At 48.9% G+C, this 15488-nt stretch overlaps 1 protein-coding gene across 1 annotated transcript in view; it reads right to left on the reverse strand.

The window, feature by feature from the left end:
• The window catches only part of Rich (Guanine nucleotide exchange factor subunit Rich), a 43884-nt gene that overhangs the window by 18216 nt on the left and 10180 nt on the right, over positions 1–15488 (reverse strand). Inside the window, exons 7-16 of the mRNA XM_077693955.1 lie at positions 12598–12689; positions 11395–11647; positions 10667–10786; positions 10074–10208; positions 7286–7324; positions 7082–7192; positions 6345–6434; positions 4732–4885; positions 2912–3183; positions 1933–2019 (exon numbers count right to left, since the gene is read on the reverse strand). Of these exons, the coding sequence (XP_077550081.1) occupies positions 1933–2019; positions 2912–3183; positions 4732–4885; positions 6345–6434; positions 7082–7192; positions 7286–7324; positions 10074–10208; positions 10667–10786; positions 11395–11647; positions 12598–12689 (1353 nt within the window). The remainder of the gene's footprint in view (positions 1–1932; positions 2020–2911; positions 3184–4731; positions 4886–6344; positions 6435–7081; positions 7193–7285; positions 7325–10073; positions 10209–10666; positions 10787–11394; positions 11648–12597; positions 12690–15488) is intronic.

A 15488-nucleotide genomic window follows, 5' to 3' on the forward strand; every position in this document is an offset into this window, starting at 1 on the left:
TGTGACTGCACCATGAGCAGAGCTCGGCTGGGGCAACCGAATAATCGAGCGCACCGCTTCCTCCAAGTTGCCAACCTAGGAACCATCGTGCTGGTTAGCGGCAGAATGATCGTCTCTCACTTCAGCTGGTTTGAGGGGACAACTCTCGGCCGAAAGACCGGGTTCAAACGGTTCGGAGCATTTGGCGCAAGTAAAACACCACTGGGCGCAGCAGGGCGCAGGAGAGTACAATTGTAGCAAAATGGCGCAAATGGCGCAGCTGGATCACCCCTGACGATAGTAAGTGAAAAAAAGTGGCAGTGCAACGTCAGCACGTGTGGGAGCAAAAGCTAGTACAAGAAGAACAGAACTCCCGCTGGCGATGTTTCAAGCAGGGGGAGCGCGCAAGCACTGCGGAGACGGGAAATCTGAATTGCACTGGGTGGTAGCAGCGAGCGGATAACAGTGCTACAGCCCATTATGGCGAATCACTGGTCTGCACTTCCAACAGCTTTCGCATTGAGTGGAACAGCTTAAATTTTTTTCCTCCTTGAAGCCCAGATCTCTCTTCTACAGTGAGCTAACCTGAACTGGCAAGGGTACCCTGGAAGATAGCTGAAGTCAAGCGTGGATAAAATATTTTTTCAGCCAATTTGTAGGCTCAGTAAACCCACAGCAGATACTTAAAGGAGCCATGAAGAGAAAACACAAGTTTGGTTCATTCAAAAGATTGCCTCGTTAGAATCATACTGACACCACTTTTAACGTAAACTTCGCTCAAATAAGCTACATAATTAGGAAAAACGGGAATGGTCATGCGACCCACCAGCTCATTTCCCGCAACAGAACCTATGTCGTCACATGGGCTAAGCTCTGCCATTGGCGGAGGCTGGCAGAAGCAGACGCAAATTAGGTAGAACTTACAAACTAGACGAACGAGCGATTTGCGCTTAAATTTAGGGCACATTCTTTACAAAGCAATAAGAATGATGGGACAAACCGTGGAAGTTACGAAAGCACATGTAAACATATAAGTACTGATGCGTTCTGCTGTTCGTACTGCGCACAGCATGCTTTGGTTTAGCTGCACAGCACTATGGGGCTTGGGGTTGTCTCAGACGACACTGGCCGATTGACGCAAGCAACGGTGTCTTACGTGACCCCATTTGTCGAGCGAGCACTGTTTCAGGGAACGAATATTTTCTCCCAGAACAAAAACAAGCCAGGTTTAAATGCGGGCAAACACAAACCAAACGCTTGCCACGGTATGGTGGCGCCATCTAGGCTACGGAACGTAAAAAAACGCGGGAACAAACCAACACCGCTGTTCAGGGTGGAGACAACCTTCGAACGGTCCCGTGCCGCCGCAATTGGGCCAACGGGCTCAGCGCGTTATTCTTTTCGTTTCCCACGAGACCTAGCAACGCGAAACAGACAATATGATTCAAACTTCTTCAGTAAACCGCGTTGCGGCGATAATTTTAGCGCGGTTTTGACACAATGACTTGCTTCGGCGGCGAGCGAGCAACCAAAAATGGCGGCGCCAGCGTATACGTGTCTCTACCCTGTACGGCGGATGCGTGAATGAAGGTACTCTAGGCTGCAGAGCGGTCGGTTCCAGTGATGTCACTTGGGACCACGAAAACGCACGATTGAGCGGGCAAATCAAAATTTTAACCTAAATTGTTTAATTTCTCAGTGAATAAAGCACCGTTTGTATCCGGACAAGCGCTGGGGGCACTATAAAACACGAAATCTTTCGAATAAAACCAACTTGCATTTTCTCTTCATGGCTCCTTTAAGACGATGTTAGTGCCTCCTACACTTTCCATGGTTTGCGCCAACAGGTAGGGGATAAAATCAAACGCTGCAAGACAATCCACTCCAAACTTTTGACACTCAAGTCCCAATGTAAGAAACTACCCGTCTGCCCAGAAAAGCTCGTGGTTGTACCTGCATTCCGTGCACTCCGCAGGCAATCCACAGCGCCTGGGTCAGATGGGGCATCCGGGAGTCGGGGCGGCTTTCAGCCACCCACACCTGCAACGGTCGCAGCATTGTGAGGCCAGAGATTTATACACACCCACCAAACACCCCCCCAGAAGGACTTCGACACCCCCCCAAAAAAGATTCCACAACCAAGCACCCTGCCTAGGGATTTATACAGCACCCCCCAAACATCCCACCGACACCCCCCAAAAATCGAAATTCTGCATAAACCCGTGTGAGGCTACACCAAACACACTTCCCTATTGGGATTACAAGGAAACGAGCAAGTTGCAAAACAGAAACCAGATAAAATACTGCAACTCAACCACATAAGGTGAGACAATTAGTTTTCCAGAAGCAGGTAGGTTTAAAAATAAAAGGAAGATGGATTGGTGCGCTGCTGGTGAAACTTAAACCCACAACCTCTGCACACTACATGCTGTATTCCTAATTGGTGAGCTATCAAGGGCACTGCTGTTTTTGCTGCCGACAGATCTTCACTTGAAGCCCTACTTTTGTTACTGAGGGGTTATGTAAATTACGCAGGTCACCAAACAAGCAATTATAGTGTGTTTTGAGGTATCCTAGTGCTCACAAATTAATAATAATAGTAAAAACCTAAAGCTCATTTCGAAACATTCTATCCTTTTCTTCTACACATATGGGGCACAGTGCTACACAAATACAAACAAAAATCGGTTTCTGAAACATTGTGTGCTTGCTGGTAAACCCTTTCAATCACTAGCCCCATGTCTTCATTCAAATGCAAAAAGAGGCCACGTAGCTAGCCAAGTCAAGTAGGCAAGGAATGTCCCTTGCTGCTATGGCGGCACCAATGATGGAACACGACTGCAGCAACAGATTTCCCTCTAGTGTACCTTAGTACAAAACTCTATGCATTCAACGGCTGCTTGCGTTTAGAGTGCCCCCTCCCCTCTTTTACCCTCTCAACGCAGAAGGCCAGCACTGTGGGCGCACTCCACTGGCGCAAGAGCGGGGGCGGTGCACCCCTGGGCGGCGCCAGGGGAGGTGGGGAGGTGGCGCCACCTGCAGGGTCTTGCTGCAGCAGCACCAAACGGCCAGCCACGTTGAGTAGCACAGCCAGCTTGGAGGGAGCGTGCGCCCCTCCCAGCTGCACCAGGGTGGCCGACACCACGCACAGAGGGTGCGGCACCAGTGCACTCAGGTCCAGCTCCTGCAGGCGCTCGAGGCCACCTGCACACCCACGCAACGCACCGTGGAGTTGCTCAACTTCACCATTGTTCCTGTTCAATGACAGCTGCTGAAATTGAACTGTGGTGTTCAAAGTGCACCACGAATTCAAATTTACGGGGTTTAACGAGCTGAATCTACACCTGGGCTACGAGGTTCACCACAGTGGAAGGCTCCGGATTAATCACGATTGCCTGGGGACCTTTAACAAGCGCCGAAAAATTGATGACACACAGCCGTTCCCGTTTTTCACCTTCATCTGAAAAGTGGCCAGTTACTTCAGACGGGATGCACCATGAATCGCACCAGAGCAACCCAGTTTCCCCACCAGGGGATAGAAAAAAAATAACCTACAGTGAGAACAACACCTCAGGCATGGGCACCACCAATGTATGGGGCAGTGTGATGATGATGCAAAGTAGATTCTTACACAAGCTTGCTACATGTTTTGTGGACCACACGTGGGGCACTTTCTAAGCACTTTGTTTATATAACCGGATTGAATCCGGCTATATAAAATGTTGCCACACAAATCTTGGGTGCTCACGGGACACAGCTTTGAGGATGAGGACACGAAGAACAGGGCTAGAAATCACTGAACTTCTGTTGCGTTACTTTTGTACCCCTCTTTCGAAACGATATTCCCCATTTGAAAAAGCAATTGCATCGCTGTTACTCACCATCTAAATCCTCAAAACAAGCTCAAACAAGGAATCAAGCCCACAGGGACCTGATTCTACATGTCAAAGGAGACACTCAAAGCCACAACCAAAAAGGAAAAACTCTACTGTCCCTTTCTAAAGGAAGTTGAGAGAAGAGCGATGCTTTCACCCAACCAAGAAGCCAAGCAGTCCTTTGGACACAGGTTTCAAGATAGAGTTTATCTCTCTCTCTCTCACATCAAAGCGACGTGAAAACCTTTGCTAAAAGTTTTGTCCAATCTCCGCTGAAAGTGCGTCCAATCGATCATCAATCCTTCAAAGACCCAAATTGCAAACGAAGAACAGACCCGTGCGACGATTTTTCGCGCATTAAGTAAGCGCACCTATGAACAATCTAAAAGTATTGACACGTGGTTTATGAGTTAAAGGTATGCTATTGCATTCCCTCTACATGATCGATGTGTGCAGTGTCCCATCTAGAACCGCTCCTTTTTCGCGCTTTTCAAGCAACCGTTGCGACACAATGTAGGCCCAGTTTCACGCACGCACCGTACGTCCAGAGATCTCATGAGAGCTTCACGGTCAACCAACCGGTCTATGGGGAAATGCACTCATTTTTTGATGGGACGCCATCGGTGCCACTAAGAAGGTTTCCCCTTTAAGGGGGGACACTGGTCTTAAAACTTCTTCTTTTAATCTTCAAGTAAACTCTGTGAAACTCGTCAGTCTTGCAGTTTTTTTTTTCCCACTGATTTCAAATACGCCATTATTTTTTGAGTAAGTCAGTTAGTTGCCAAGACAATTAGAGGTAATTAGCCATTTTTGGAGGAACAGTAGGAAGAATAGAAAGATTCTCTAAAAAGATTGCATCAGCGGTGCCTCTGCCCACCAGTATGGCTGATGCGGTGCAGTGCCAGGCGGCTGTTGGCGGCAAACACGAGCAGCCGGTCTTCGGACAGGGCCAGCTGCAGCACCTGGGCATCCACGCGGAGCACTCGCACAAAGACGTCGTCCAGCTTGGAGGAACGCGGGTACAGCCGCACCTGTTGCACGCACACACACACCGCGGTGACCATTACGAAACACGACAGGCAGACGGGCAGGCATTCAATGCAGCAGGACTGTAATCCACTGGTGTGTCGTCATTTTGACTGACAAAAGCAAGACACCGGTTCAGGTCAAAGGGCGAGGTAAACTCAAATAAAAATTAAGGCTAAAAGTAGGGCTAGTTGGTGTTGACTTTGAACCATTTTACCAGCAAAAAGAGACAGGGACCTAGAACACAGCAAACAGGGGCCGAATCCTCTAAAAAACGGGCGTCACTTTGAAACAACGGGGTAGCGCCATGCAAATGCATGTGTTCTGGGGTTGTGGTCGTCGCTTTGAGGACGGTGTGCACACAGTGGGAGCCGCAGAAAAGCACTGTGGCAAGGGCGCGAAGCGACAAGTGAAACGATGGAGGGCAGTGGGTGTCGCTTCGCGCCCTTGCCACAGTGCTTTTCTGCGGCTCCCACTGTGTGCCCACCGTCCTCAAAGCGACGGCCACAACCCCAGAACACATGCATTTGCATGGCGCTACCCCGTTGTTTCAAAGTGACGCCCCGTGGTTTTAGAGAATTCGGCCCCAGGACTAGCAATCGTCCTGTTTGCTTTGTTTTAGGTCCTTGTCTTTTTATGCTAGTAAAATGGTTCCAAGTCAAATAAAAAGTACAAGTTGGCACTGTTGGCCTGGCTCATCACAGTGATAAATGCATCAAGGATTTCTGATCAGCATGGACCACTAGGCCGTTTGAGAGGCTGCTTTCAAGTGTACACTCGACAGACAAGTAGCAACGACAGCTACAGTACACATTACACTGCTCCATATTTTGAAGGACTGCAAAAGTTCTTGTGCCCTTTCTGATTACATTACTCTTCAAAGCAGTTAGCAAGTGCCTCAGCCATGAAAAACGGCCTATCCCTGCATACGAAGAACCCAAGAAGAAGCACAATGCAATGGCGTGCCATGGCTTTTAAAAGTGGTTTGTGAGCACAGCTTACAGTGTGCAAACATTTTCCCCTACAGCTTTTTAGCAATGCGTTTTCTTGCTCGCATGGTATTCTTTCACCGTATGACTCTGATTTGGTGGAGCCTTGACACCTCAAAAGAACAACGTTGCCTAGTCCCGTTCTTTCCTGGCCTTTGCCACCGAGCTTCATACTACACTCACGTGCAAGAAATCTAATCTGATAGCAGCGTTTTACCATGCAGAGAAAAACAACACAACAGTTACAAACAAGACCCAAGCAAAGGCTAATGAGTCCTAAAACCAAGGCTACGGTGTTAATATAAGGCTATGGTGTTGACGGTCTCGTGTACAGGACCGATACTAGCTGCCGCCCTCAGTAACACCTTCAAAACAGGAATGACGCTACTCCCTCGAACGGAAGTAAACGAAAGAGAAGAGAAAGAGGAAAAGCAAAAATGGATAGAAGAAAGAAACATTACTTAATGGGGCATACCTCATCAGAGCCGTCCCGAAGGTTGATACAACCCAGCACAATGAGCGACTCCCACCAGAGAAGGCCGCCAGTCACCACAAAGTCTTGCTCCTAAAGCAGGAAGCGCACGCCAACGCAAGTAAATGCCCGCTGGCACTATCTGTCAACACAAAGCTTAAACATCACCTCCAAAAAACAGCAAAACAGTGGTCAAACGCTGCAATTTACGTATGCATGCACGAGCCAGAAATAACTGCCCATATTCACAGTAGCAATTGGATCTTACAAGTGATATCCTTGTAGCACACACAGATGATCTCATCTTGCTTTCAAGTGGAAGGCTTGTGAACGTGTTAGATCAGATATACTCTATCACGTGAGCACACTAGTAGTTTGATGTACATCAGGCAGCAGTCGCCCAACAAATGATAAAGGCCTCTCTGAATCACCACCAAGTGTATTTGCCCCGAGTTAACCAAATCAATTTTGTACACCCATTAGTTGCCCATTTTATTTCACGCTGTAATACCTTTTCTTTTTTTTCAACAGTTCTGCTTGCCAACACCGTCCTTCCTAGGTGTTCTTATCCACCTTTTTTTTGATGACTTTGTATGCAGACACCAGTCTTTTAAGGCTCTCTGAAGCAATTAGAGCTTCAAACGCCACAACAGAACACCGAGAGCATGCGCAGGTCTACTTTCTCCTTTCCTAGCGACCACAACTTTCGTCAGGCACGTTTCAAAAAAGCAAACACCAACCTGAGTTTCGTTGCCAAAGAACTTCCACTTGTTGTGGGCCAGTGAGCAGTGTGCGAATCCCCCCCGTCCAGCCACTGCGACATGATGGCAGCCAGCATCTATGGCAGAATACTGCAAGCAGGACGGGAAGAAATTTGGCCACGGTATTTTCGAACTGAATGCAACCTTCACCGCCAAAGACGCTCAGGTCCAGAAATTACGTACCCGAATCGGCCAGTTGGCTGCCAGGTATGTGTGGGGAACCTGTGGGGAAAGAAAAAATTGGAAGCTGCTGTAAGCTCTTCAGTTTCTGATATAACAGGCTCCAAATGCCACCTTAAACAGGAATAGGGTCTTTTGTTTTGACATTTGAAGTAGCTCAGCCACTCTAATTACAAGTTAGCTCTAGACACCTAGTTTATCAGTACAAAGTCCGCACATAGGAGGCAACGTAACTCATTTACATGAATATAAACTGAAGAATAATAAATTATATCAGTGAATGGGCTAAGATATTTGTTCAACACTAACAGAGCATGTCAATGACAGGATAAAAAAATGCACTGGCGATTACTACACTCCGTAATGCGAAATTTCTGCAACAGCGCACACTGCAGCCTTATCAGTCACGGCGCATATCTGCTGCGTCTTGGGAAGTGATCGCGTGATCAGTGAATGCACGGCAGCGCACGCTACTTTGCCGTTATCTCGCGGTGCATCGCCGCCGCCAGTGACCATGTTGTTGCAAATCATGTTGGAACATCCCGCGCAAATGTCACGTGGTTTGGATTGGCCACGTACGTAGTAGTAGCTAGTGCACTGCACGGGCCCGGGCCGGCCCGAAAGCCCGAGCCCGGCCCGGCCCGCAGGCCGGGCTCGGGCCGGGTAGCACACATTTTCTCGGGCCCGGGCCGGGCTCGGGCTTGAACGAAAAATGTTTCGGGCCTTGCCGGCCCGAGCCGGCCCGAGCAGTGCCTGAGGCACGGCAGTGCTGTGACGCTAATTCTAAATTGTTGATAGCAAGTTTTCCCATTGATATTTGAGGTTAAGTGAAAAGAAAAAAAAGCGAAGTGCAATGTCACTATGGCGCCGTTAAAAAACATGATAAATAGACGATTCCCCTCAGAAAGCCTTCACATCAATTATAAAACAGACAGTCTGGGCAGCATAGTGGGAGAGAGCAGGCCAGGTGAGGGCACTCCAGATACACAATACAACATGACTGTCTTTTATTTCTGCTTTTTGAAATAAAACAAACAGAACAAAGGCGACATAGACTTCGCACTGTCTACTGTTGCCACCTCCGTGGTAGCAAGCGGCTCCTCGGTCACGACGCGTGGCCCTGCATTCCAAGCGCCTGGGCCTCCACAAGAAGCGGGAGGCTGAAGAATGGGAGTACAGCTCTTTATTTTGAGTGCACACGTCGAATACACTGCTGTGTACAGGATGGGGGTTGGTGGAATAGGCACGAGAGAGGAGACGCGGGGAGAAGCAGTCATTCACAAAACAACACAAACACATCCCCTGAGGCTGGGAGCCGTAAAGATTCCGTCGCCGGGATCCGCCTCACAGAAGTTCCACGAAGGGTCGTGCGGCCCCGCGTCGTCGCTTTGTCTCGAACGGTTGCCGGAACCCCCCCCCCCGGTGGTGGCGGGCTGGCTCGAAGTCGTCGTCGTCGAACAAAATAAATGGGTCAGTCACAGCGCACATGCGCGGCCACAGCGTCGTCGGGATGCTACGGGTCCGTGGAGGGCGAAAACAAACCCTACTGAAGCGGTTCCTCCACTTCGGAAAGCAAGCTGTCACCCAAAAATGCCGAGGCAAGGCAGACAAGATTTGTTGCCATCAGCTGCTGCCTTCAAGGTCCGCACATCCCCATTCTTTTGCCGAAAGTAGGAACGCCGTACGCCCACATGTTTTCGTACGGGCGGTAGTCACAACCGTGCATAGTTTCGGGGACCAATTTTCGAAGCAGAACCAATGTTTCGGATAAAAAGTTTTAAAACCATGATCCAAGGTAGAAAAGAAAACAAACGCAGACAAAATAATGCTACCTTCATCACTGAAGGGAAAGACAGAAATGAAGTCATGAAAGTGGACACGTCATCTGCTCAAATTTCAGGCGCGTTCGTGTATGGACCCGAATTGAACCCGTGGCGCAATCTCCGAGTTCCTTTAGCAACAGGAAAAATGCTGTCAAATATTCCAGCAGTAAATGTACGTAAACTTAGTCTGTTGAGTCAACACAAACAAAATCCTAATTATATTATTGTGATCACAGTATTTTCCATTCATTGCTTTATGCAGTCGCTTTATGCTTACGCTTTAAGGTTAAAAACAGCACACGTTTTCGGCCTCATGTTTATAGCCTTTTGGACTCGGGTCGGGCTCGGGCTGATATTTTAAATTTTTGCCGGGCTCGGGCCGGGCTCGGGCTCACATTTTAAAAATTTGTCGGGCTCGGGCCGGGCTCGGGCTCCCGTTTTAAAAACTTGTCGGGCCCGGGCCGGGCCCGGGCCGTGTCTCTACCGGGCCGGGTGGGGCCGGGCCTAGAAATTCCGGCCCGTGCAGTGCTCTAGTAGTAGCGTCTCCCGAGGGGAATGTAGTGAGAGAGATGGCGCCACAGCTCAGCATACTGCCTCACACCTTTGCCACATTTCCCTCCACCGTTTTCTTCCTGCCTTCGCTTGCTCGGTTACGACGCCATCACCGCCACCAAACCCCGGTAGTGGCCGTCAGAGTGCTCGCACACTAGAAGTTACTCTAGATCTTTGTATACTTAGCAGACATGAGCAATAGCCCCAACTATGTCTAAGCATTCTTTACTTGTAACACTGCGTGCCTTATGCAGCTAGAGAACACCCCAAAAGTTGCTGTCCTTCTATACACTCTACACTAGAGCTGAATTAAAAATCACTAAATTTTAAACAGAACGGATTTTAAACAGAACGGTACAATGCATCCCTAGTACGAGCGTGTCATCAAAATACTCGGTGTAATGTGAGTGGCGTACCAGCTCGACGGTCCAGTGCTTGTTCCCTCGGCAGCCATCCTGGGGCCAGGGGGTGTCCCGGTCCACCAGGTCGGACTCCGAACTGACCAGCACCCTGTCGGAGCCTTGCAGGAGGACCTGCCGGACCCCTCCACTCTACATCCACAGTTGGGAGAGAGAGAGAGAGGGAAAAAAGGGGTAGGGGGCTGTGCATTTTCGCTGCCTCAAGCATGTATGCCATTTCAAAACAGACCCAAACAAGTTATTCTTGTTCTCTGTTTCCCTTGAATCATGTAGCCTGAACAACCATCACATCATCATCGCTCTCTCTTACTCGCCTGTCCGAAACAGTTCTGAGCGGTTTGTGTCTCGCAAAAGCAATTTTATGGGAAAACAAAATACGGAGCCATTTTGTAGCGGTCCAAAATGACAAATACAAAAGGGACCCCATCATAAACAACAGCCACAAATGCAGCAGCAACAAAGAAACAGAACACTGCTATTGAATGACAAACAGCAGCAATCTGGGAGAGTGCACGCAAAAAAGGCAGAGAATGCTCAGAGGGGACAGCAAAGAAGGATGGGCCCCAATGGGGCAGTGCCACCATACTCACGGGCCCGGGATTGACAGTGGAGGCACTCTTGACAAAGTTCATTAGCATCACGTCCCGCTGGTCGGGGTGGTCCCTCGGGGAGGACACCATCCACAGCTGGTAGCCCTCAACGCCCCACTCCTGCAAGGAACCGCCAGGGAGAGAACGCGGGTCCCAGTGTGGCAGCACGAGACGATTTTCGAGTTTCCCGCCTCGATTAATCTGGCTGGCGAATGATACTTGTTGAACCTACATTCCCTAATCCAAGTGAAAGAACCCAAACACCTCATGATGACATTTCAAACCATTTAAAAGCACAATTTTTTGCTAAATTGACATTATATAGGCTGCCCACCGGCCAAGAGTAACGCTGGCAACAATAACATTGAACCACAATGCGCTCTGTAAGGCAACCGAGGTAATGAACTCTTTCTTCTTTTTCTTGGGGGAGAGGGTGTGTGTGTGTAGGAGGAGGGAAGGGGGGCTTTATCGCCTGCATGAAGTTTGGTAGGAAACGAGTGCTACCTCTCAGTGTAAAAGACAGCGGTGTTTCACACCACTCCTATGTTAGTGATGGAGGCAGGAGGACCGGGCTGAGCTGCTCACAAGAGACGGAGACGTTGATGCACTTGCACACTGCAAAACCCAAAGCAAGTAAACGTGGCAGCACAAAAAGCTAAGATTAAGCCAAGGTTACACCAGAGGTGTTCAGTCACTACAAGGGTTCAGTCGTTCCGTGGAAAACTGACCACAGCATGGATGCAGGGGGGTGGTCCGCCGTCCCAGTTGAGGGAGCAGGCCAGCAGGGAGCCGAAGACACTCCAGAGGGAAAAGCCACCGCGAGCCCAAGCCAAGACCAAGGCGCAGCCGTCTGGGGTCCACTGCAGCTGAGAGACCGCCCCTGCACCGGCCTCCGGGAAGTCCTTGGGTGAAAGGCACAGCCGGTGCGAAGCCACAAACTGGCCGCTGGCTTCGTCCAGGTAGAACACGGCACCTTGGCCACTGCCAAGCAAGCAAGTCGTCTCAGTTTTCAGGGATTCAGAATACTTACTGGAACCCTCAAGACAACGTGACGACTTTCTTGAACACGTAGTGCAACAAAGGGACGCAGGGCTAGAAGAGGCGAAAACAAGTTGTCCTGTGCCCCTTTTTTGCACTACGTCTTCAAGAATAATTCACCAACAAGTTCAACCTCTTACTCTCAATGACAACTTCACTTAGTGAAAAAGACTGAGAAGTTCATACCTATGGTAAATGTTCCTGCTTTCACGAAGGAACTTGTGTCTCAAGAGGCAGACATTTAAATTATCCACTTAATCCATCATAGCATAAGTAACATATTTGGGGAGCAGATGAAAATGAACAGTCGGTACTGCCCTGAGACCCTAAGAATTGCCGCAGTCTAGTAGAAACCAGAACTTGCGTACTGTCATTACAAAGTCCTAAAACCTAGCAGGGCGGATCACTGTTCTCAGTTTAGACAGTGACGCACAAATTCAGAAGTACATTTCATTGGAATTGGATAACTTGAGCTCCCCTAAACTCAAAATGCGCTAAAGAATGCACATACATACTGGAGCCATGTATGGGTCAAAGTATGAGGCATTTTTACATGAAGCCAGGCATACAACAAATTTTGAGAACAATTCTAAAAACAGAGAAAGTAAATGACAGTAGTTTGTTCCACTTTTGACAACTCCACTGTGCAGATGCACAGCTAGCTTTTGTGTCAATAGGAGCAAAAGCTAGTTTACTTAATTCTCTCAAACACAGTTCAAACCAGACATTACATGAGGGCGGTCCATTTTCTGAAGGATTCGGACTTTGTCGCTAAACAGCCGCTAGACCCCATTTAATAAAGCCTAACTCAAGGTGTAAGAATGACTGCAGGGAAGGCCTAGCTATCAAAAGCTCCGGTTGAACAGCTTAAAAGTCAATGAAACTGCACTCACTTGGCGAGTCCAATGGCTACCAGCCGATACCGGTGGTTGACGGCTGTCACCGTGGCCTCGGTGACATCGGGGATCCACACAGCATGCGCGTCCTGCATCGATCAGTGTTGCCCTTCAGTGAACTATCAGTAAAGATGTAGCTAAGACAGTATTCCCTATTATCAGTTGCAACCTGTATTCATATGATCTACAGACGAAGAATGATAGCCCAATCAAGGCTGATCTGAATTTCAGAATTATACAAACTTGGGAAATTCCCCCCATCCCCAGTGTCCATTTCCACAGTAATTCATTAAGCTTTTCAAAACAAAATACACCCCATTTTACGGCTAAGAAAACTTTATAGTTGTGCTGAGTTTTATTTCATTGACTACTGAAGATAATTAAAAATTACAGTTTTAGAATGGATAATATTATGCAGCCACTACTGTTACGTTAAGGCAACCGGAAGCAAGCAAGGCAGTGGTGATGTATAGTGGTATAGAAGCAACCAAATACAACGCTACCACGAGTCAAGCAGTTTGGTCAGTTTTTGTAAAATCAGTCGCACTTTCCCGAACTCCCACGTTCTACGCAGCTCTGGGCCACTAAGCAAAATGTTCCTTCATGGGAATCAAGATCAGTATTGACGCTTTGTTGAAGAAAAACATATTGTTCTTATGAGGCCCCGCGAAAATTGGTGTTGAAACAACTGCTCGTGCATAGCTCGCACGCTTCCTAGAAAAGCGGTACCCCTCCCCCAAGAATGGACGAGTAGCGCCATCCAGTGGCAGCGAGGACAGACGTTTCACTCACCAGATGATTTAATTTAAAAGCATTTCCAGTACAAGTCGTGCAATACAGCCAGTTCTGACGGCACTAGTCTTCACATTTCTGCTACTTTCTACCTTACTTTAAAGGAGCACTGACACGAAAATTTCATGTTCCACTTTTATTGTTTTTATCGATGCTTAATGGTCTGGCGAACCCGAAACAGCCCTTCAAATACTTCAGCGCGCGATAGTTAATTACATTGAACGGCCTGAAAATCGTTTGTTTCAAATTCCCGCGCTTTCATCCCGAACGGCACATATGACAGACTCCCGGACAGACGTCACCGCTTTGTGCGGACGTCACCGGCGCCCGCTTGAGACGATGTTGCGCCCGCTCGCCGCTCGTGGGGTCGCGCGCGTGAAGGGACGTCACGAGTTTTTGACGAGCGCTGTCGCGTCACTTCTTTTCCGCTCTTGGATTGACGTCACGCTGATGTCCATTTGCTGAGTGCCGCTCCGCGCGCTGCTCCGTCGGCGCGATAAATGAGATCCAATTGAACTACGTTCTTCGCGTCGCAGGCCGCTCATATTTCAGCCAGGGTATTATGTTGAGTGAAGGAAGCGAACTGTGCAATAATATTAACGCCGAAAATTGGTGTCAGTGCTCCTTTAAAGGAGTACTGACACCAAATTTTGATGCCTAAAAAATGACATAATTGGCTTCAGTAGTACATACAGTTCGGTAGTTAGGTACATACAGTTCAGTAGTTCGTACAGATGCCTCACAGAAATTTTTGCAGCGATCCGAGGCCGGAATCACATCGAAAATCGATTTTAATTGTCCCGGCCACGAGATACCACAAATCGGCAGCACTAGCGAAATTGCTATCGGCGTGACGACATACTGTCCGGCGTGTCTGGCCGGTTCACGGTGACGTCATATAGTCGTTTTCAGAACCGGAAGCGATACCCTGCGCTGCTATTGTCGGTGGTCTTCGTTTCGGCAGAAGGCGTGGGTGTACCTGTGTGAGCAATGCTTGTAAACTTTGCGCACTTTGCATGTTCAACGTCTTTGCTCTTCAGTTTGTGGCCAGTGCATGGTGTTCCCTTGCACTGGTGCCGAAAACTGCGCACCGTGGCGAAGCGGCGGTGTGCGTCGCCGAGCTCGCCCAAGTTGTGCTATGGCAAGCTCGTGGAATGCGAAGTACTGCTCAGTGGAAGCCTGTCCCAGCAAATCGACGACGACGCCAAGATGCATTATTTTCCACGCGACGATGTGCAGCACGAAACGTGGACTAAGTTCGTGCGCGGCGGCAGCCACAAGAACTGTCGACCAAGCCAGCGAGCAGAATTTGCTTGTTGCACTCCCCGGCTGCTACCTGCAGAGCCCGAAGTTGACGGAGGAGCTTCAGTAAAAGCGGAGTGGAAGCGATTAGGCAGTTTTAGAATAGGGGAAGCCGCCGTTGGGGGGCCCCCCAAGAAGTTAAAGGAACCCAAACGCAACGCGCTCGCGCACGGCGAGTTTAAGAAGAGGGGCGTCCCCACCATCCCCGCAACGCTTGCGTTGCTCGAGTCAGCTTGGGTGTTGGAAAATTTAGGATTAGCATCGTGGCGAATATTTTATCGCCGCTATCTGTACAACTGCGAATGACCATCCCTTACACAACTTTTCACCACACTATCATCCCCTTTTTCGCATGTGGAACTTTATTTTGGCAATAATTTCCGTTTGAGCGATCGGTGACCAAGACATCTGCTGTGGCCTGTTTTGATTCTACCGCGCAGGTGGCGCCATCTTTCAGCCGCTCGCCGCACCGCGGTGCCGGCAGTGCCAGGTCGGAGCACTGAACCTCCACTGCCGGTCAGCGTAGGCAAATATCTGATCACCATTTTAAATTCAGCGCTGATAACAATCCCTAGCACAATTTTTCACCATACTAACATCTACATTCGTGCATGTGGAACTTCTTTTCTGCGATCAGATTGATTGGAAGAGTGGCGACAAGCTGTTGCTATCACGGTCTGCGCCAGTTCGAGCTGCAGCGATATTAAAAAACGGACGACGGCGAAGACGTCGCAGGCCTAATCCTTTCATCTGTGGCCAAATAAAGTTGTTATGTCTGTCTGTCTGTCGGGTGG

This window comes from Haemaphysalis longicornis, unplaced genomic scaffold (assembly GCF_048455015.1).
Source record: "Haemaphysalis longicornis isolate Haplotype H1 unplaced genomic scaffold, Haemaphysalis longicornis Haplotype H1 scaffold_12, whole genome shotgun sequence".
NCBI lineage: Eukaryota > Metazoa > Arthropoda > Arachnida > Ixodida > Ixodidae > Haemaphysalis > Haemaphysalis longicornis.